The 21,895-nt window shown below is 37.4% G+C and overlaps 1 protein-coding gene across 2 annotated transcripts in view; it reads left to right on the top strand.

Annotated features, from left to right (window-relative positions):
• The first annotated feature begins 4,665 nt into the window (after positions 1 to 4,665).
• Positions 4,666 to 21,895, top strand: part of LOC140244213 (cytoplasmic protein NCK2-like) — a 29,138-nt gene continuing 11,908 nt past the window's right edge. Inside the window, exon 1 of one of the 2 annotated variants that reach the window (XM_072323849.1) lies at positions 4,666 to 4,774. In XM_072323849.1, the coding sequence (XP_072179950.1) occupies positions 4,762 to 4,774 (13 nt within the window). In that variant the 5' untranslated portion in view covers positions 4,666 to 4,761. Of the gene's footprint in view, positions 4,775 to 19,034; positions 19,069 to 21,895 lie in introns of those variants that run through there. The other variant, XM_072323850.1, reaches the window with a different exon arrangement.

Consider the following 21,895-nt stretch of genomic DNA (forward strand, 5'->3'; position numbering starts at 1 on the left):
GAAAGTGCTTAATTGCACTTGTTCCTCCATATCTCAAAAAGTAACTCAAGGTATTATCATGAAACTTACATATTTATGCATGTTCTACCTAACAGTGATTCTCTTTGGAACTGTGGGGTTAAAGGTCAAAGGCCAGGTTTCGATAATACTATTTTACCATTTGATACTGAAATTATACTTTTTCTCAATACCTTGGAAATTACTCAATGCATAAACTTGTAAAAGGGTCAAAAGTCAAGTGAAAATCATCAGTTCCCCCAAATACCTGCACTCTGACGTTTTAATCATTCATCCAATTGAACCTAGTTCTAGGAAAGTGAACATTCAGCACATTTGTGGCAAACCTGTCATTTTAATATTTTGCCAATTGTGTGAAACTGTCATCACACATTGTCAAGACATTGTACTATAGACCTATTAGGAGAACCATGCATTATGGCGGAGGCATACACCAGTCGCCGTAGCGACATTTCTAGTTTCGCTTATAATTCATCAATGCAACGTTGCATGAATGTAGTGAATTGGATTGTGGTTTGTTTCGATTGCAAAAGACAACAGCACGACTCGTCAAAGGTAACTTTGATTATGTTAATTTTCACGGGATTAATCTTATGCAAAAACTATATATTTGCAAAATTCAAACAGCAAAATGATTATATTTCCCATGGGTTTGAATTTTCAACGTGTGTATATGGGTCACATGTAAACACTGTCACAATACCCGTATAGTGGCGGATCTACGGGGGGGGGGGGGTGGGGGGATCGGGTATAGGGGTTTACCCCCCCCCCATCTCCTCCCCTCCCCTCCCCCTCCCCTCACCCTCCCCTCCCCCTCCCCTCACCCTCCCCTCCCCCTCCCCTCCCCTCCCCTCCCCCTCCCCCTCCCCCCCTCGCTGCCAAAATGAAAATGAGATGTGCATATCTTTTGAGGGGGAGGGAGGGGCTTGCCAACCGATTTTTGGAGAGATGTGGCAGCAAAAAATATGAATACTTTTCTCTTTTTTTTTGGGGGGGGGGCGTGTCATATGACCCATCGATATTGGGTCAACCCCCCCCCCTTAGCAAAAAGCCTAGATGCTTCGTGAAGTGCTTTATTGTCAAGAACGCATTTAAATCATCATGGACAACTTAAAATATTGCGTCAGACACGTTACAAAAGTAACAGTCAGTCTGTTCAGAGCTTAAATAACAGTCATGTTGCCAATAAATGGTTTTCCCCACCTGTAATGTCACCTGTAATGTGATAATGTCAGCTGCACCCTTATCTTGTTTTTTTTTCACGTTGATTAAAAGACTTCGATGTCATTTAAGTGTTCATGTAAGATGTATTACATATATATAACGCTAGATCCGGATTTTATACCACGGAAATACGCCCTAACGCTGGGTATTATATATATATATATATATAATATATATATATATATGTATAATATATATATATGTATAGGTATATCACTTTATCGTTATATTATTTGACTTCAACGAATTGTATATAATTTGGTGTCGATTGTGTGTGTGTGTGTGTGTGTGTGTGTGTGAGTGTGTGTGTGTGTGTGTGTTTTAGCTCATAATAACACGTGAAATTTGTAAATGTCAATTTCCATGTAATTTACGTTATTATGTTCTCCTTGTGTACCACTTCCCCTATCAGAATATTTCAGGGATGAAATATATAATTACATATACACCTGTACTACCGAATGAATGACTGAATGAATGACTGACTGAATGATCTAATCATAATGCATGAAGAAAAAAAATCAAAGCATATAATGACTGCATGAGTTGATAATTGAAACGTCACAGTCCAAACACCGCTACAACAACGAAGAGAACTGTCAGCAATCATTTTGATCTGAGGCTAATGGTTACAAAATTAATTACAAAAACTATACACAAAACGCCGCTGCACGCATCGTTTCTCTGTCAAGCAAACGCAGTCACGTCACCCCTACCTACGAGTCTTCACTGGTTGCCTGTAAAATTAGGCTTATGATACTACTCTTCTTCTGGTTTATCATGTCATTTATGGAACAGCTCCTAATTGCAATGTATGCCTGTTGCGTCAATACCAACCTACACGAACTTTTCGATCCTCAACTTCTATAATGGTCTCTTACATATTCCGCTTTCTAGGAAATCATGGGTGGAACGAGCGCTTGTAAATCGCTCACGCTACATGCTGGACCAACACTGTGGAATTCACTTGACTTCCCCGTGAGCTGAAAGACTCAAGCTCCATAACTTAAAGGACAAGTTCACCTTCATTAACATAAGGATTGAGAGAATGTAGCAATATTAGTAGAACACATCATTGAAAGTTTGAGGAAATTCGAACAATCCGTTCAAAAGTTATGAATTTTTGAAGTTTTTGTGCAGTCACCACTGGATGAGAAGACTACTGCAGTGTGTGATGTCACATGCGTACAACAATAAGGAAAATATAAAGAGAATTTCACAAAATTTCATTTTTTTGGAAAAAAGTACACATTCCCTTGACTCGTTACTGACATGTGTTATGGGTAATATTATTCCCATTGCCTTTAGAAAGAGGCAAGTCAAGTGCTCTTTTATTATGCGAAAAAAGTGAAAATATGTTGAATTTTCTTTACATTTTCTTTATACTGTTGTACTCATATGACATCACGAGCCTTATATAGTAGTCTCCTCATCCAGCGGTTCCAACACAAAAATTTTAAAAATTCATAACTTTTGCATCCATTGTCCAATTTTCCTCAAACTTTCACTGATGTGTTCTACTAATATTGCTGCATTCTCTCAATCCTTATGTTTATGAAGGTGAACTTGAGTCCTTTTAGGAGTAACCTAAAATCCTATTTGTTTGACAGTGCGTTTTGAAGACAGACTTTCATGTCTTCATTTTCGTCCTCTCCTTCTCTCAAAAAAAAAATCGAGTGAAAATGTTCACTCTTGAAGGAGTGAATAACAGAAAAGAGAGAATTTAGAGTGAAATTGGAGTGAATTTTTAGTGAAAATGTTCATTTTCAAGCTCGTTTTAGAGTGACCTCAGGGATCACTCCAAAATCTTCGAGTGATCCCTGAAGTCACTCCAAAATGAGTGAAAATAAACATTTTCACTCAAAATTCACTCCAATTTCACTCTAAATTCACCCTTTTTTGTATTCACTCCTTCAAGAGAGAATACTTTCACTCGATTTTTGTTTTTAGAGAGTTCTTTTATGGTAGGCCCCTATATGTATTTTCAGTCTTTTTTCTTTGGTGTAAAGCGCCTTGAGCATTTAATCAGAATGGAAAATGGCGCTTTATTGTATGCATGTATTAACATCATTATTTTTACCAGGAATTAAAACATGAAATGCATCGTGGATTATGAGGCCCACAGGAGCACACACACTTCTGACGCACACACAAAAAAAGTAACACTTTAAAAGGATGATTGCGGATAGATCTGGAAGTTCATCCTATGCTCGGACGGTCTATACTAACTTCCGTTTCCTGCTTTATTGGTGAAGATCTTTGAAAATTCGGTATTTTAAGCATTGGTCATCCCATTTTCCCTCTGTATACAAACACAAATGACTATATTACAGAAAATGATACCATTATATATACTGAGTAAATGAATCATCAGGGCACACCATGATTCATTGAAAAAAAAGAAGAAGAAAAACACTCTGACGTGATTGTCTAACAAGACACACGACCTCAATTTGAAGACAAAATAATACTTAATTTGGAATTTGCTTGAAAATTTTTGGCCGATTTTATCCTGTTAAGTTGGATTTGAAATTAATATCATAGTCAACTTAAAAAAAAAAAATCTACATTTTTTTTTCGTTTGTTTTGCCACATTTCACCAAGGTTTGGATTATATAATTGTTTCAGTGACTCCTTTCAGACAAAAGATTCTTGTATAAACATAACTGCTTTTCGCACCTAATTCATTTTTGTACTGTAGGGCCTAATTTCTGATCACAAACTTTAAGTTGTATCCAATCGTTTGCATTTTGAACGGCGTGGTTTTGGATTTTTTTTTTCTTTTAACTATAGCTTTACATTGTCCAGCGATAAAATGGACTATAAACATCCGGTATATGGATATTTTATAAAACAAACTAATGCGTGAAACAGCTATGGAAGAAAAAAAATGTTTAGGCTAGGTCAGAGGGAAGGAGGCGGGGGGGGGGGGGGCTAGCATGGGGGAGGGGTATGTGTGGTGCCTAATGCAGTGATTCAATACAACCAGGGAGGTGAGAGGACAACTGAGATCATAACCAGCCAGCTTTGTCGATCACACATCATTACGTCATTGGTAAAGCCAACTTGCCCAGTACAAAGTACTGAGTAGGGCCTACATACGGTACAGTTCTATTCATACTCGATATACAACGATGGAGGCGAAAGCGCTATCCAGAATATGACCCGGAAATGATATACATAGCCAACAACTTAGCCCAGACTACGCGAATGATAAATAGTTCTCAACGTAACTTAAAAAGTTCTAATTTTGGGACATGTAAATGATTACATGTTCTCTATCTAAGAGTTAGAAAGATGTTGGGTACATCTGTTGCTTCTTTTATAATCTAGTAATCGTGAAAAGGAGGGGGATCACCCCTTGCGCATCGATAAGACGACGCCCAGGAAGTTGGTTTCCAGTTGACCTCTGTGTCTACACGATGTCGACAACCACTTTTAGCTGTGCGAAACAACAGAGAATTTCCCTTAAAAATTAAGGACAGGAGAACAAATTTTACCATCTTTGGCGATATACGGATGAAAGATAAAGGTGAGATATAGACAAACTTGTATGAACGTGATATTTTCTTTTCAACACCTCTATTCCGATATATTTTGCGCAGTATTGCATAAATATCGCGCGCTCGTTCACTGTGTGCGAATCTGTGCATGCAACGATTCCATGACATGCAACCGAACCGCGACAATTGTGTCGGTCTCAATGACCACGTATGATTCAGAAACGTACCGCAAAACGTACAACTACTGTACAAACGATAACGTTACCTCACGAAGTCAATGGTTGAGACGCCTTGACATACATTGTAGGTATAGGTCCTAACGCTAGGACCTACTAGGAGAATACTAAACGTTAGAGTAGTACCGTGTGCTGTGTGTGCTGTATGTGGACATCGGGCAAAATGAAACCGAGTGAAGTGGTGATGTCGATATGTTATTGTAAACTCCATCATAACCCCCTGCCTCCCATGCCTGGTACCAGTGCAGTGGTGTAACGCTAGCTCACACACAGCATGAGATGACTGAACAAGCTATCTCCCCGTCTGTGCTGTGCTATCTCCCCTGTGCTATCTCTCCAGTGCTAACTTTGTTAGGCTAGATCTATGTGCTGACACCAGAAAGTTATTTTTCTGCACACATAGAATCTAGAAGTCTAGACATCATAACATTAACACATAGTATGAGTTTTAACGTCATTAGGATTCCTAATCCTACATCACTGTAGAATCTATAGGCCTAGTGTATGTGTATTGGGGCCTAGCTAACGTTAGTCCTATACTGTTGAGTGTTACAACATAGAATCTAGACCATATAGACCAGTGACATAGAATCTACCGTACCATCTTAACTATTCATGTTACTAGTATATTTACTAGATTCTAAGTAATCTAGGTAGGGCAGGGTCGAGTCTAGGGCTAAATTTATTGACAAATTTATTTTACATAATATGAAAGATAATTTGTATGGGTGCAGAAACCGTGATTAGGATCTACAAGAAGAAAAGAGAAAATAATAATAATAATGATTAAAAAATATTTTGACCCAGTCGTCCCAGACCATGGCATGACATGTACATCATACATGGCCATGGCATCGCAGCTAATAACATGCGGTCAAACATTAATTATTAGTTGAACCCCCAAAGTGGATCTGGAATTTAATTGAAATACAAGGTGTTACAAAAAACATTTCCCACTTCTGATCTTATACTAATTATACTAACTAGAGTCTAGTCGGGGGCACCAGTTTGCTGCAGGGGTCCAGTTTGTGGCACCCCTAGGAATATCTAACCATAGTCCATATCTTCAAAAGGAGAAGGGTATTTTTTTTTCTAAATTGTTTTATTTGAAGAGCAACTGAAGAGCTTTCTTTGATACCAGAATCATGAAATAACTCGGATGATGGCCTTCATAATTCTAATTTAAACCGTCTGTGTCACGCTGTTTTTAAAAAAGTAAGACTTTCTGAAAAAAACATTAAGATTTTGTTCTGTTGCTAGGCAACCACCATCATCCCTTGTTTGTATCTTTATACAAAATCTTACTATGAAAAGAGGCCTTGCATGGTAAGGATTCCTCGTGTAACTGTGTTAAATATTCTAAAATTCATTTCCTTTGTCAGTTTTGAGGATTGCAACAGTGACCAAAATGTCGGGGATGGGTCCGGTTTGTGGCACCCCCATGGGATTTACACACATAGCGCTATTTTACATGTCAAAATGAGTGGAAATTGATGAAATACATGCGATCTTGAAAAACTATGAAATGGTGAAGGATCGAGATAATGAATCCAAATAAAGTTTTCTAACAAGCTGAAAACTAGTTGGACCATCAAAAAATATTTGGTTTTTGCAAAATTTTAATGAGTGAAGAAATCGGGGGACATTTTTGTGTGGGGTGCCGCAAACTAGACCCCCCTGCCGCAAACTGGGTCCTCTTGGTGGTTGCAAATTTTCTGCATAAAATTGATTATTATGACTAGGGTAATTGTCCACCATACCAAATCATGATGCAGTGTCAAGAGGCCTTTCATGGTACCTCTTCCAATTAAAAAATAAAAAAATAAAAATAAATAAATTTCTGTTGCTCGTTTTACCAGAATACTACTAAATACCCCTGAAAAGGCCTTAACCTGCTGCAAACTGGGTCCGCTACTCTATAGTACATCAGATAACACTGTCTTTGTTAGAGCTGAATAGTGTACAGTTTAGTTGGAGGTGATTTGAATATGAGAGTATGAATCAATTTCATTAAATCCATGATTAATTTTAAAGATAAGTTTGAGGTTTTGGTCAAATTTGAACCCTCTGTGCATACAGAATTGAACTTTACACAGGAACCAATGATATGTAGGTTCTATGTGGGTATGTGCTATCAATGACCCTGAACAATAGACATGAAGACCATGCATACCACCTTTTCAGAGCTCTGCTGTTGTAGTTTTAATGGCATGTATCACTCAGAATTGAGTATTTATGCTCTGCTGTCTAGATTTCTAGTCTCTTGCTCCAAGGCACATGAATTCTTTATTAATATTAATTCATGATGAACTGCCCTTGGCACTGCTGAATTCATGGTGAAGGGTAAAATGCATGCACATGAAAAAGGTACAGTAAGCACATGTTTTCATGTGCTTGCATACACTACATTTCAGGATGAATAAAGACTAGCAGTGCAGTGAATAGAGCGTAAATACTCAATTTTGGTGTAAATACTCAACTTTGGCGTAAATACTCAATTTTGAGTGATACACGCCATTAAAACCAAATCAACAACAACAAAGAGCTTGTCTGGCCAGAAGGTATCTTGTCAGCAAACAATCAGGGGACCAAATAGCTGTCCAAGCAAAGGCCATCAAATTATTACCAAATTCTCTGAGGAAAGTGATGAAACATGTCAATTAGAAAGAAAAAAAAGAGAAAAGAAAATGAAATAAAAAGGAACCTGGCGTAAATACTCAATTCTGAGTGATACACAACAACAAAAGTGGAATTTCTCATGACTAGTAATGTTGTATATAACAGAGCATCCAAACCCTAGTCATTGTTCAGGACCATTGTCTGGTTGTTAACCACACTTTCCCATACACACCAATTGACCCCTGTGCAAAATTAAAATTTGTACAGGGGGTTGAAAATAGAGCAAAATCTGAAACCTCGCTGAAAAATAAATCTTGAATTTAATGAAACTGATTTTTGCTTTCATTTTTAGATTACCTCCAACAAAATTGTACACTGTTCAGCTACTTATATCAAGGATCAAAAGTGGGCAATTTTTTTTTTTTTTTTTTTTTTTTTGTAACACCTAGTAGAATGTGGGGTTTTATACTTAGACTCTAACGGTACTACTGTACTACTACTCTCTACTCTTTGAATACAACTGGCTTGAGTAACCATACAGTGTAAATACAATGTACGCTTGGATGATATGTCTATGTATACAAACAACAGACAATTGATTCACTATACTTTATGATTTCTTTTATGAGAAGGTTTAGAACTCGATGGAATGCTTGATAATGAAGAGTTGAGAAGAGTTTCGAAAAAAGATCAGTCTTGTGAGAGAAAAATGATTTGTGAAATTTGTTGAGGTTGTAGTCCGTAGAACGAAAATCTGTGAGTGCGACTGTCCATCCTCCATTGGCATGACAGTCGACATGTTTGGTGGTTACAGTAGATTTAGTGTTATGGTACATGTATTGAATGCATGACCTGTTCTGAATTGTGATGATTTTCCTCTTTTCTAACATTTCCCACTTGCTCTTGTTCATGGATGCTGTACTGTTTGCTTGTATGTTGGCTTGTATCGTGTGTACAGTATACATGTACATGATCAGATGATAGGCATTCTTAGATTTAACAAGGACATTGTGTCTAGATGCTATTGTATAGGCAAATGTATTTATTACCAGTAAATGTTAAATTAAATGCTTTAACTTTTCTTTTTCCATCAGAAAAGATGGCTTGATAGCCCATATTTGTAGCTGCAGTAGCAAATAGCTGGTCTTCCATGGGGTCAATTGTCCAGTTGGATGTACATGTAAGGCAGGACCCCTTCGCTGGGTTATGCACTCTGCTCTTTGTGATGAATGAATGAGGTGGGATTTTTTGTGTGCATGAGTTGTGACCCATTCACATTTAGGACCTTCATTTTATGTCCTATCCGAAGGACAGAGTGTTTTGCCTTTTACAGAGGGGATGATATGACTACACACAACATTGTTCAGTTAGACTTGATGGGAATCGAACCCAGGATCTGGAGGCAAACGCACTACGCAGTGAGCCAAACCACCACCCTACATGTATCATGATGTCTACTATCTGTTGATGCCTACACACACACACACTTTGTGATTGATTCAACCACAGACCTACATTGTAATACCTTACAGCTACTACTACATACCTGTTGAATATTATACAAGTTGTACCTGGCCAAAATATGTGGTTATAAGTTACACAAAATTTACTTGATCTTCTGCTTGCCCTTATTCTGGGTTAGGTGCAATAGCAAATAAACTTCTTTTTTCTTGTGCTGTGTGGTGTTTAGTACTGAGAACATGGGCATTAAGATTGCTGCTCAGGGTGATACTTGTCCTTATATCTCTTCCTTGCCTTCTCCAAGTAAGATTTGAATGAGTTGAGTGATGTGCTGTTACCACAATAAGGATGCATTTGGGGAGATTCAGTGACATTGTGTTGTGAGAAGACATTTACATACACAATTTGTAACAGCTTGGGTTAATTGCGTAGATCTGTTCTTTGTCATCTTGTACTTACTGGTATGTCGTCTAGTTCTGCTGTCTGTTCTCAAGTTGAAGAACTTACTTGGCTGAATATCTTCTAGTCCATTTATACTCGTGTGTGTTTGGAGCTGCCTAGTGTATAAAGTAGCTTAGATTTTTTTTTTTTTAAGTCTTTCTTGATACATGTGATTTCTGAGGCTAGTTATAGACTTGGTTGCTCATCTCTGCACTTTCTAGATCTTATGAGAATCCCTTTTCAAATCAGGGCTTCTTATCTTGGAGCAATATTCCAGTGATGGGCATACTAACGATTTGTAGAGTTGGATGAAGTTACATGATGATGAATGAAGGATAAAAACAGTGAATGCTTGATGTTTCCCATCTTGGGTTTGAATTTGCTGTTATTTTCTTTACCCACAGTATGTAAGCTGAAAAATGTCCGCTGGTTGTCAAATGTGACACCCAGATAAATTCTCAGTGACTAGAAGATGAGATGGACGGACCTTGAGATGTTAGACTGAAATCAAAGCTTTGACAAAGCTCGAGTTATTCTTCCTGTAGTGAACAATTTTGCGCTATTTGTAGAAAGGGAGAGGTACCATGCATCTGCCCATTTATTCAGATTCTCAAGAATTCTGTTGTCGCTGTTATGGCGATCATAAGTTCACTGTAATGAAAAAGTTCACTTTTTCATAAAAACTTACTCGGTATTCTTTGTTTTTATCTAGAGCTGGCTAGACACGTGTAGTGATTAGTGTGTGTGTAGTTTGGGCAGTAAGTCTTTGCTGCTAGTGTAAGGGTCTGTATTTGGGATATAACACAAATACAATGTACACTCGTAATTGTACAAGTTTCTAGTGATGTAGCAATCCTCTGTTGCTTTTTAGCACCTCACAATTTCTTCAGAATGTATTTTTATGCACATTTTCTGCAGGAAACAATGAGAATAGATTAACCTTGTTTTTAAAATTTCTTCCTGTTAAACCTACCCGATTATCTGGCAAAAATAACACACATCAGAAGTACTTGTTCACTCTGTAGGTCAATGAGGTGGAGTACCCGATTATGTGGAGACATTTCCCAATAAGTCTTGACAGAGCCATTAATGTTCACTTCGCCCACATTAGTGATAAGGAGATTATCCTTTTCCTGTAAGTAGCCGAGACGATGGCTTGTCTGCCTGTGTTATTTACATACACATGTATACATCTCCTAACTGTACATCTTGAATCTTGAATCTAAGGGAGCTCTCCTGTTGAGAGCATTTCTGCTATCCTGCAGAGGACTGTGCTGTTCTGTCTAGTGTCTTTAATCATAATATTTAATGACAGTTTTGACTGGCTGTAACATAAATTGCCGATGTCACTTCTGATTGTAGTCTCTCTCTTTTTACCTCCACCAAGGGAGGAGGTTATGTTTTCGTTACTATTGGTTTGTTCGTTCGTATGTTAGTTTGTCCGTGTGCAAAATAACTCAAAAAGTAGTTAACGGATTGGGACGAAACTTGCAGGAAAGGTTGAGAATGACACAAGTAACAAACGATTAACTTTTGGTTGTGATCCGAGAATTTTGGGGGGAATTTATGAAGGACTTTTGATATTTTGGCAGGTAGGGTCAATGAACTTGGGGGTTCAGGCTGCGCGTATTGAGGTTTGCATGCGCGCACTAAAGTGCGTACTCTTGTTTCTGCTAGGGCGAGGGGCGCCGTGCAGCTGAGGGTTTATGACGTAACAAAGGCTTCTATATTGGGAAATCGGGCGACTTTCCGCACACAATGTTATAAGTACGTATGGGTGGAAATCACTGATATCTGTATGGAAGAACAAGATCAGTGGTGGAAATGAGCTGCATGCTTGGCGGAGGTCTGCGTTCTCAGAGTGCTTCTCTAGTTTGTTTCTGAGATCATTTCTCTAGTGGTCACCTCTCAGTTGTTCATTCATAATACCTGATCATTACTTTATGTGGCCAAAAGAATCTAACTATGGGCCATATATTTTTGATGATATTTCTACTATGTTTCAGAGTTTGGATAAGCCCACAAAGAATCTTCCAAACCAAGATCCTGCTGGTGACCTCATCTGTCAATCATTGCTTATTATTAAACAAAATACATTGGAACACACCCGAGCATAACTTGCATGTTTCTGTGCAATGTCGTTTGTTAATCATATTAGTGACATTTTGTAAAAGATGGGTTTCATTCCCCTTAAATGTGTTGGGACATGTGTTCATTTGTATACAACGTATGTGTGTGTGTGTGTGTGTGTGTTGGGGGGGGGGGGGGCTCTACACATACAATAATGTGTGAAAATGTGTCTTTCTGTCATTCATATCGCATTCAGCACCATGTACACACTGCCATGTGGTATCCAGTATTAGAATAACATTCATGGACTAGATTTCCTCTGGGTAATAGCAAGTTGACATACAGTACATGTACACTGTGTACAGTACACTTGTTACATGGACACAAGAAGCAGGTGCTACGATAGGCTTGATGCAGTCAGTGATCATACTTGGTATGTTGGTAATGCGTAGATGTAGATGTTGATGAATTTAATTTCTGACATTCTGTATGGATGAATGATTCAACTGATTGTATCATACAAGTAGTTACAGATGTGTCTTGTCTCTGGACCTACGTGTACAAAAGAGGTTATTTCATAGTTTCATGTGAATGGATATTTTGAAGGGGCTATTTTGGGTGCTGTGATATTGTTTTAGTATAATCCTCATCATCATTATCTTCATTATAATAATCAATATTATGCTTTTAGGAGTATTGCTATTCAGATCTGTGTTTCTATTATGAATCGAGAGTAATTGGTGTTAAACATTACCAATGATAATAGCAGCAGCAGTATTTGATAACTTCAGTAAAGTTAGATTGAGGTGATTACTATCACTATGTACGCTATCAAAAAATGGGAATAAAAAAAGAAAGAAGATGTTAGGCTAGATACATGCAGAAGACTGTCAAAGCATTTTTTTTTCTCTTTTTTAATGAGCACATGGATAGATGAATAAGATATTTTGCCATGTTCAGGATTTAACCAGATTATAGGAGATTTGGACAGCCCATTGTAATCATACCCATGAAAGGCTGCATCATGGTGACAGATTTAGTTGTGTTCAGTTATCTCTGCATGATATGAGAGAGACAATGAACTTTTTCATGTCATTAAAGTTGCCTGTAATCTCATATAAAAACAAACAGCTTTTGCCTTGACTCAAATAATGAAAATCAGAAAATTCACTTCTTTTTAACCTGTTCGGGCCAAGAAGATTCAGGAATGGCTTTCGTGTGATGTGCAATATGTACATGTACAGGCCCTGCATGTGCCTTGTTTCCACTGACTGTGATTGACGACAAATCACATGAAATCTTAACACATAGAGATGCTGTATACATTGCAACAATTACACTAAGTCCAGTGATAATGACAGGAAATTATTTGACTTTTCTCTATTAACATGGCTGGAGGTCTGAGTATCCATTGGACTGGTCTGGAATAGGGTTATGCAGGAATCTTTCTGTTTGGTTTCTATCCACCCACCCACTATCTTCCGACGTGTCCCAAAACAAACTTGGCAATGTCATTTTCCTTGTTTGCATCTATTTTCATTGCGTTGATATCAGTTTCGCCTGGATAGGAAGGGACTGAAACTGTTCCTGATGCTGGCATGCCAATGATGGGCAAAAAGTGTTTGAAGGGGCTTTGAAGCAAAGTAGGCCAAAATACATGACTGAATGCATTAGTCACTGCTTCCTGTGTTATTTTTATGCCAAAGAAAGGAAAACAACAAACAAACATCACTACAAATAATGATAGCTACTGATTATTTTTACCCTGTGTGTACACATACACTGCCATAGCAACCAGATATACTTCCCATCAATCATATGTTCCTCTCTAGAGTATTACCGTGTATCTCAACCCTAAAAATGGAGTTGTTTTTTTTTAAATAAAATTGATGGAATGAGATCAGTAGCTTGAAATATGAGAGAAAAACTAAAAAAAAAAAAAAAAAACCAAACAAACATTTCATTATAATCAAACCAATGATTCAGCATGCATGCATTAGAAATTCCATTAAAGTACAGTGTACACTAATGTGATAAGCTGACAAATGGTTTTTCACCTCTTTGAGTAATTCATAAGAATGCATGTAGATCTAGTCATAGTGCCAGTTAGATAGTAAATTCTGTAATTTTACTGATAATTATGACTAATATGTATTTGATAAACTCTTTTATTATACCTAAAGATGGTGATTACTGGGCATAGTCATGCACATCCTTCCCCATTTATCGGAAGCCATGGTTAGAATAATGGTACACTAGCAGTGATAAGTACTGTCTAGCCAACAAAATTTGTTGACTATTTTGTTGACTATTTAATAGGGGTAATTACATCCCCCGAAACCTGCAGTCAGTTAGCTCTTCTTAGACCCCGTTTACAGTGCGGGGCTGGGCCGAGGGCCGATCCCAGCCTCGATTGCGGGGGCCGAGCCCCGCAATTTTGTCCGTTTACACTGCCGGGCTCGGCCGCGCTTTTAATTCAAACCTTTCGATGTTTTGTCGTAGTGGCGCTCTGCTTGTAAACAAACGCAATTTGGTATAGTCTGGTTTTCAGACCCTTTGCCACCTGGATTCCGTGGCGACGAAAGGAAAAATCCTTTGCAGGACAAAACCACTTTAAACTATACTAGTTTTCGACGTTGAGGGGGTTAATATCCTGAATAGCGAAATAGTACGGGCAGAGGGTGTGGAAGCCAGACTAAAATTGGCCGCGCATTTGGCCCAGTTTGCGTTCACACTGAGAAAAGGCCGGGCTCGGCCGCAGCCGAGCCGCGGCCGAGACCACCTCCAGAGCGTGGCCAAATGCGCGGCCAATTTTGGCCCCGCATTTGGCCTTTTGTGCATTTACACTGAAATGAAGGAGGGCTCGGCCACGGCCGAGTCGCGACCCAGCCCCGCTCTGTAAACGGGGTCTCAGAAACTCTGTTATGTACAACTTGTACATTCTGAAGAGGTCACACATTTAAGGGAGAGTATGTGAATTTCCTGGGAACCTCTGGTGGGCGTACCATCTGATTTACATTCCAGCTGTGTGTATGCATTTCTTTCTTTCTTTCCATAGCTTATATTTGATTGATTGGGGGGGGGGGGGGATTTGCATGTGATATCCGGACTACTGTATATCAAGTGCACATTTGTATGCACACATTATCTGTTGAGAGATTTGAGAACTTATAAATATGAAATTAGAAATATCTCTCTTCGCACCCTTTTTATGCTTAAAAAAATATAGGCCTGCATTTCTGTAGCTTGCAATGAAAAGGAAAAAGAAAATGATTCCACTGAAGTTGAAGAAGACATTTCGAATTACAAGATAAGAACTTTTAAGTGATTTTTTTTATTTTTTACTGCAGGGCCATTTACACCGACTAAATATTTGCAACATGAATGTGATAGGCGCATAGCAACAATGCCAAATGCCATCCTAAACATTGTCACACACCAGTCTGATTTTTCTACCTTCATTTGACATTTCCTCAGATGATTGCAGTGAGAATGTTTTTGCAGAAAGTGCATAATATTTATTTCGTGACTTTTAATACTCAATATAATTTGGATTACTTCTTTCAGCCACTCACAATGTTTCTCATTTAGCCTGCAGAGATGTTTACAATAATTTGTAATTGCATACATATATTATATACACTCCTTGATTTGTCTCCTTCTGTTTTGTTCAAAATAAATTTGTAAGATTGCAACTGCTGATCTACATTTGTTTACAAACGCTGGTTCCTTTTTTCCCCGGCATGTTTGTTAATTTGTAGATCAGCAGTTGCGGTCTTACAAATGAATTTTGTATAGAGGGAGACAAACTGAAGAAAAATCATACCACATCTGATCTTTATCCCTCTGCTTAATCAAACTGTGTATTATAGGAAGGGTCAAACTGTGCAAATTTTACTGTGTCAAAATGTGGGAATGAGAATGTGCCCAAAATCAGGATTTTTGTACATGAGAGTATGATTAACAGCAACTTGTTGTTTATGTGTTACACATGTATTGTGAACCAGTTAATCACATCATGTTCAAGGTATTAATAACTTTAACAAATAAAATGTCGTGCAGCGCCTGGAGAAAATCCATTACAATAACAGTGAGAAATCAAGATACATTGTACATGTTGTACATGTATGCTGTATATCACCATTGATTCAACATCCAGTCTGGCATCACAAACAACTTACTGTGGTCATCTTAGTCTGACAGGGTGTCATTCTCTCTGATTAAATTTCACTTTCTTTTCTCAAATCGGAAGTTGCGTTTCAAATAAACAAATCAATGATAAAGTACTGTACATGGCTTCTTATATTTGTATAAATTTTCACTCCAAACCATAACATGTTGCATCCAAATGTCATAGCCACTTAACTGTACACCAGGAAGTCTGTATAAAAATGAATGGTATACAAGCTACATAGAATGTATACTTACAGTTTTAACTATGACATGCAGTGCATTAGTCCAATCTCACATGCCACTTCACAAACATGCAGTGTATTTTTCAATTGCACAGGAAAAAAAGAAGAAGATTGTATAGATCTTCTTCAGACACGTCTGCAGTACACACTGGATTTACAATCTTAAAACAGTGTGTCAAAAAAATAATAACAAAAGTGACATGGGAATGATGTGTTTAAACGTGTTTTCACTAAACAGTGGAATTAACTGTGCAGTCCTTCCCACCATACAGGTGAGTTTTCATTACCTCAACTTTTTTTGTTTTAAAATCATTCCTCTGGTTAGTAGTTCAACAAGTAATAATAATAATAATAATTGCAAGTACCCCCAGCCCCCTCCCCAATCTCGGCCATCGACTGCGCAATCGTGACGAAAATGAGCACACACATTGCCTGTGATGTACAGTCTTAAATCTAAAACACTGTAAAATTGATTTTTTAAAAAAATATAATTTATGATAAATTATGCTAATTTATGCATAATGATGCATGAATATCAGATAATTTGCTATAAATCACTAAATAAAGCTAAAAACAGGCTTATTTTTCATGTAAATATTCCTTCTAGTGTCCTTAGCAAATGTAGATGAAAAAAGTTGTGCCATCAGAAAAATTGCCATAAGTATTTTATTGTTTTTTTAATATCTTATGTATTTCCGTGTTTTTTCTACTTTTTGTTTTCATTGTTTCCTCTATGAAATTTGTCCGCCACATTGTTCTGAATGTGAAAATATGTAATTAATTGATTTTAATCAATAAAACCCCCAAATAATCATGCTTTTATGAAATTTGACTGTAAGCACAGTTTGCATTGAAATTGTACAAGAATTCACATTTTGAGCAATTTTGGGTCTCACATGTAAGTACATATTTATGCGTAACTTCAGAACCACATGCCCAGGTGTCACAAATTTTATGTCAAAAGATGTGGAAGACTCAAAAGAAAAAAAGTTGTGAAACATCACAGTGATAGCTCTTTACGATGGCGATACATCGCGCGAAATGTTGAGGGGGAGCCTTGGAGGCCCCCTCGACATTAAAGGACAAGTTCACCTTCATAAACATAAGGATTGAGAGAATGTAGCAATATTAGTAGAACACATCATTGAAAGTTTGAGGAAAATTGGACAATCCGTTCAAAAGTTATGAATTTTTGAAGTTTTTGTGCAGTAATCACTGGATGAGAAGACTACTACAGTTGATGTCACATGCGTACAACAGTATAAAGGAAAATTTAAAGAGATTTTCACAAAATTTCATCTTTTGAAAAAAGTACACATTCCCTTGACTCGTTACCGACATATGTTATGGGTAATGTTATTACCCATGCATTTAGAAAGAGGCAAGTCAAGTGCTCTTTTATTATGCGAAAAAAGTGAAAATATGTTGAATTTTCTTTACATTTTCTTTATGCTGTTGTACTCATATGACATCACAAGCTGTAGTAATCTCCTCATCCAGCGGTTCCAACACAAAAATTTTAAAAATTCATAACTTTTGCATCGATTGTCCAATTTTCCTCAAACTTTCACTGATGTGTTCTACTAATATTGCTGCATTCCCTCAATCCTTATGTTTATAAAGGTGAACTTGTCCTTTAATGACTTTTGTATACAAATCAACATGGCACAATCGAGGACACAGACATATGTCATGTGATCATGGGAGCATCTGTGTGGTTTTTATTGAAAGTCTAGTGAGATGACTCTCCAACATTTAATCTGGCGTAACTGGATTGCACGATGGTACTCCAATATCTTCTTCTGTACTCTCCAAGCTCATGGAATATGAATTTCTTATGGGTCGCATTTTTGTACAAAACTGCAGCCATACAGTATGACATGATTTCATTATTGTGGGGTCTCTAGGGCTATTAACTGCTGGGCAATTACCCCAGACCCTTCCCCTGACCCTGACCCTAATCTTAATCCTAATCCTGAACCTGATCCTTACTCCAACCCAAACTCTCAACTCTGACCTTATTGACTAGTATTTAGCTGGAGGGGGGGGGGGGGGGTTAATTGCCCTGATATGTTCATATGATAAGCAGTTCATCCTTGAAAGCAGAAGACAGCATGGTGTGAGCTGTCATCTTCTGTGAGATCACCATCAACATTCAACACTGATATCCAGCACCGTACAGTACAGGGTGGCTTATGATTTTAAAGACAATTCAATTGCACCTGCCTTTGTGCAACAGAAATTTGAGTTCCAAACTAGTCTAATATCTGTGCTTTCTAAATCCTTGTTATTTGATGTCAGTTGTCTGTCCATTGACTCCCCATTGACAATGATTTTGTTGTTGTTCTGTGAGCTTGACCCTGTTTGCTGCTGATGGTAAAAAAAAAAATATGACAGCTACAAATTGTAATCTCTGACGTGTATTCTACTCTGAAGAGGCCACAACCCTAGAAAGTAAAAGTGTCTGTCCCTTTTTCCTATTGGGTAACCTGGAGCCAACAGAGGTCGACGTCATTTCTCTAAATACAGGAAAGGGTATTTTCGTATCAGAGGGGAGGATACCAGAGGCAGAGATAGGAGAAAAGCAAAATGAAACTACAATATTAGGCAAGGTCATCAAGATCCATTGTGTGCCCGGAAGAATGACGGTAATGGAAAAAAAACAAAACAACAACAACACACACTCAAAAAAACTTGCACTCCACATTGCTGGGCCAATCCAGATATAAAGAACTCACAGTGCAGAAACAGGATATAATTTGATGGTCTGCTACTGTTCACACAATGCTCCCTAGACTGGACGCAGTGGTCTGTTATGCATGTTGTGTACAGATTTCAGCCGTCTGTCTTCCAGTTTTTGCCACTTCTCTCAAGTTGAGTGTGTTGTGTGTGGGAACGAGCAGGACATTTATCTGATTAGTTTCTGAAGAGTTAGTACTTACCACTGTAAAAGATCTGTGCATTTTGCAGATCTTTTACACAGGTTGAAATTGTTGTGATTTGGACAACGTGCCCCTGTCAATTCGATCACCATGCCTGCATCGGGATACACAGGAGCTCTCTTTGATTTCTTGAGGCGAGGTGAGATACAACTTTGCTGCACAAAGATAATTGGATGCTGGTGGTTGACAGCCAGATTTTAATCGTGTGATTGTTGTGTTGTGACAACACAGGTGACAATATGATAGGCGCTTTTTATATTGTTTAATGTTCCATACTAGTGGGCTAGCCTTTAGACCAGACCCATAGTTATGTTTTTGTAGATTAATTTGAAGCAACTGTGCTGTACGTATATTAAGTAGAGACAAATTTGAGAAACCAAAACAAAACAAAAACAAAAACTTTCAAAATATTCCTTTTACTAATTTCAGGCAAGCCCAAGGGATCATTACCTTTACATCAGAAGCACAAACAGAGAGACAGCGCATCGGTCATTAGTCTTTGTGACTTGTTTCTTTTCCATTCAGTGTTGAGTAGGGCTTATACAAATTGTAATTGCTTTCTAAAACTATCTCGGTCTAAACTGCAATTTCCATTGTGAGGTTTAAAGTGAAGTCGAGTGGTTGTTGGCAGTACTTGACAGAAGTAGTTGTGGAATATTCCACAGCATTGTTGGGCTTGATTGTTTCTAGGAATGAATGCCATGATTGTTACTCCTTGGCATGAGTTCTTGTTGGCCTTCACCCATATGAATGATATGTTATGACATGCATCCATTGTGATGATTGATGTATTACTACATAAATCATGTTTGGTTACTAAGTGAGCAATGTGTGTGGCATGACATTGTGGGGGAGGGGGTTGTTTAAAGCGGCATTCCAGACGATTTTCATAGTTTCACATCATGTATTATAAACCTTAAACTACAGTAATTACACTGAACAGTATTGATGACATACAGTAGGAGCCTCACATATTTCAGAAACGTAGCAGTGTAATTCCATTAATACTGCTTGCGTAATTAACAAGTTCACCTACAAATCTATGCACGCCTTCTTCTTTTGTTCTGCTCCCTTGAGCCTCAACTTACGCATTCTTATGGTGAGGCTGACATGTCATCATCCTGCAAGCTGTAGTTCATTGCAATTTGTTATAAATTTTGAAAACATTCTTATTCCTCATCCCAGTCATTAAAGTTCTGAAATTCTGTACTCAGTATAGATAAAGTGATTAATGGAATGTTCACATGTAAAAGTCTAAAAAATCATCCGGAGGTCTCCTTTAAGGGAGCAGATTTACAGTGATAAATTTATGGCACATCTAGCAGATGTATCAGTGTCTCGAAATAAGATTATTCTGTGAAATCATAATAGATTTTTTTACTTTTACATGATCATGTTACTGTTAGTTTCATTTCATAGTTGTCTCAATAAAGGCATAATGTAATCTTTTGGAGCATGTTTGATATACAGGCAAAATGTGCATGTCCTTGAGTTGCATTATCAAAAACAATCATCGTCACTACAAATATTAGTCATCACATCTTGTATGTATGTTTATGCCTCGGTTTTGAGCTGTGTTGTGGTGTGTTTGTTTCATGTGCCTAATGGCTCACCCTATTAAAGCCAGGTGAATTCACCCAAATGATGTGTAGATTCAGTGAATGTAGAAATGTTAGCAGAACACTTTAATGGAGTTTGAGGAAAGAGGAAAGTGGAGCATTCTGTTTGAAAGTTGCAATTTTGGAAGTGCATTGGTTAAATCTATGATGTACCATCAATGCTGAATAAAAAGGCTATGACAGTTCCCCATATCACAGTTAGTAAAACAACATAAATAAGTTTAAGAAAATTTCACATAGACATGTGTACAGGTGTATATTTTCACATTTCTAGCAGAATGAATGAGCATGTTACTTATTGCTTTTAGAAGGCAAGGGAAATTACAGTTGTACATTACCTTTAACTCATAGCAACAACACGATAAAGGAAAATTTGCATATAAATCAAAGAATTTATTTTTTTTATTTTTTATAATAGTGCGGATTAATCATTATAGGGCTACTAATGTAGGTACCAATGATGAAGTCAACTACTTGCATTGTACATGTTGTAGTGCATGCTTGATTATTTGTTTGTTCGTGTTTTTGTTTATTTAAGCGACTATTAAATTTCATTGTTTTTCCCGGATCCTTGTCATACATGCAGTATAGTTTGCTTTGAAGTATTCAAAAATATTGAACATCAAAAATATGTGTGTTTTTTTTTTTAATCTACAGTGTATTTGCAGATGTTTGATCTCATAACATATGGCCCAGTTTGATATACATTATATATGATCACCAAATCTTCATGATTTTTTTTTTTATTTTTAAAGCAGAGTACAATATCTTTAACCTCAGTGTACAGTATAGTGAAATGATACGTGTACAGTCGTGTATGTGTAACATTTCAATGATAAATGAATTTGTTTTGTCACATGACATAAGTTAAAATGTGTGAATTTTCCCTACTGAAGCACCATTCTCCCAATCGGGAAGAAAAAAAAATTACTTTTCTTTCATCTGTTCAGTTACATTTTATTTCTTTTTTAAGTGTGAAAGTTTGTATCCCCTTTTATCGATGGACATTGTCACATACAATGAACTGACAAAAATGGTACACAGATGATGGAAATATTGCAATGCCTTCAAAATACGCATTGCCGTTATTTTCTCATGCATATTTACGACAAGTTGAAAATACTGCCCAGAATACTCTCCTGTCTTATGGTTTATGTCACTTTAATGTTCTACCCTTTCTATTCACACCGTGAAATATATCAGTATTTCTCTGCATTTGCACTCAAGTTTTATTGATACTTTGAATATAAATGACACTTCTTATAATTCACTGTAATGTGTCATTTCATAAAAAGCGAGTTAATTCCCTTGAAACTAATATGTACAGTGTAAGTTCAGCCAGGACTT

Source organism: Diadema setosum, chromosome 21 (genome assembly GCF_964275005.1).
Source record: "Diadema setosum chromosome 21, eeDiaSeto1, whole genome shotgun sequence".
In the NCBI taxonomy this organism is placed as follows: Eukaryota; Metazoa; Echinodermata; class Echinoidea; order Diadematoida; family Diadematidae; genus Diadema; species Diadema setosum.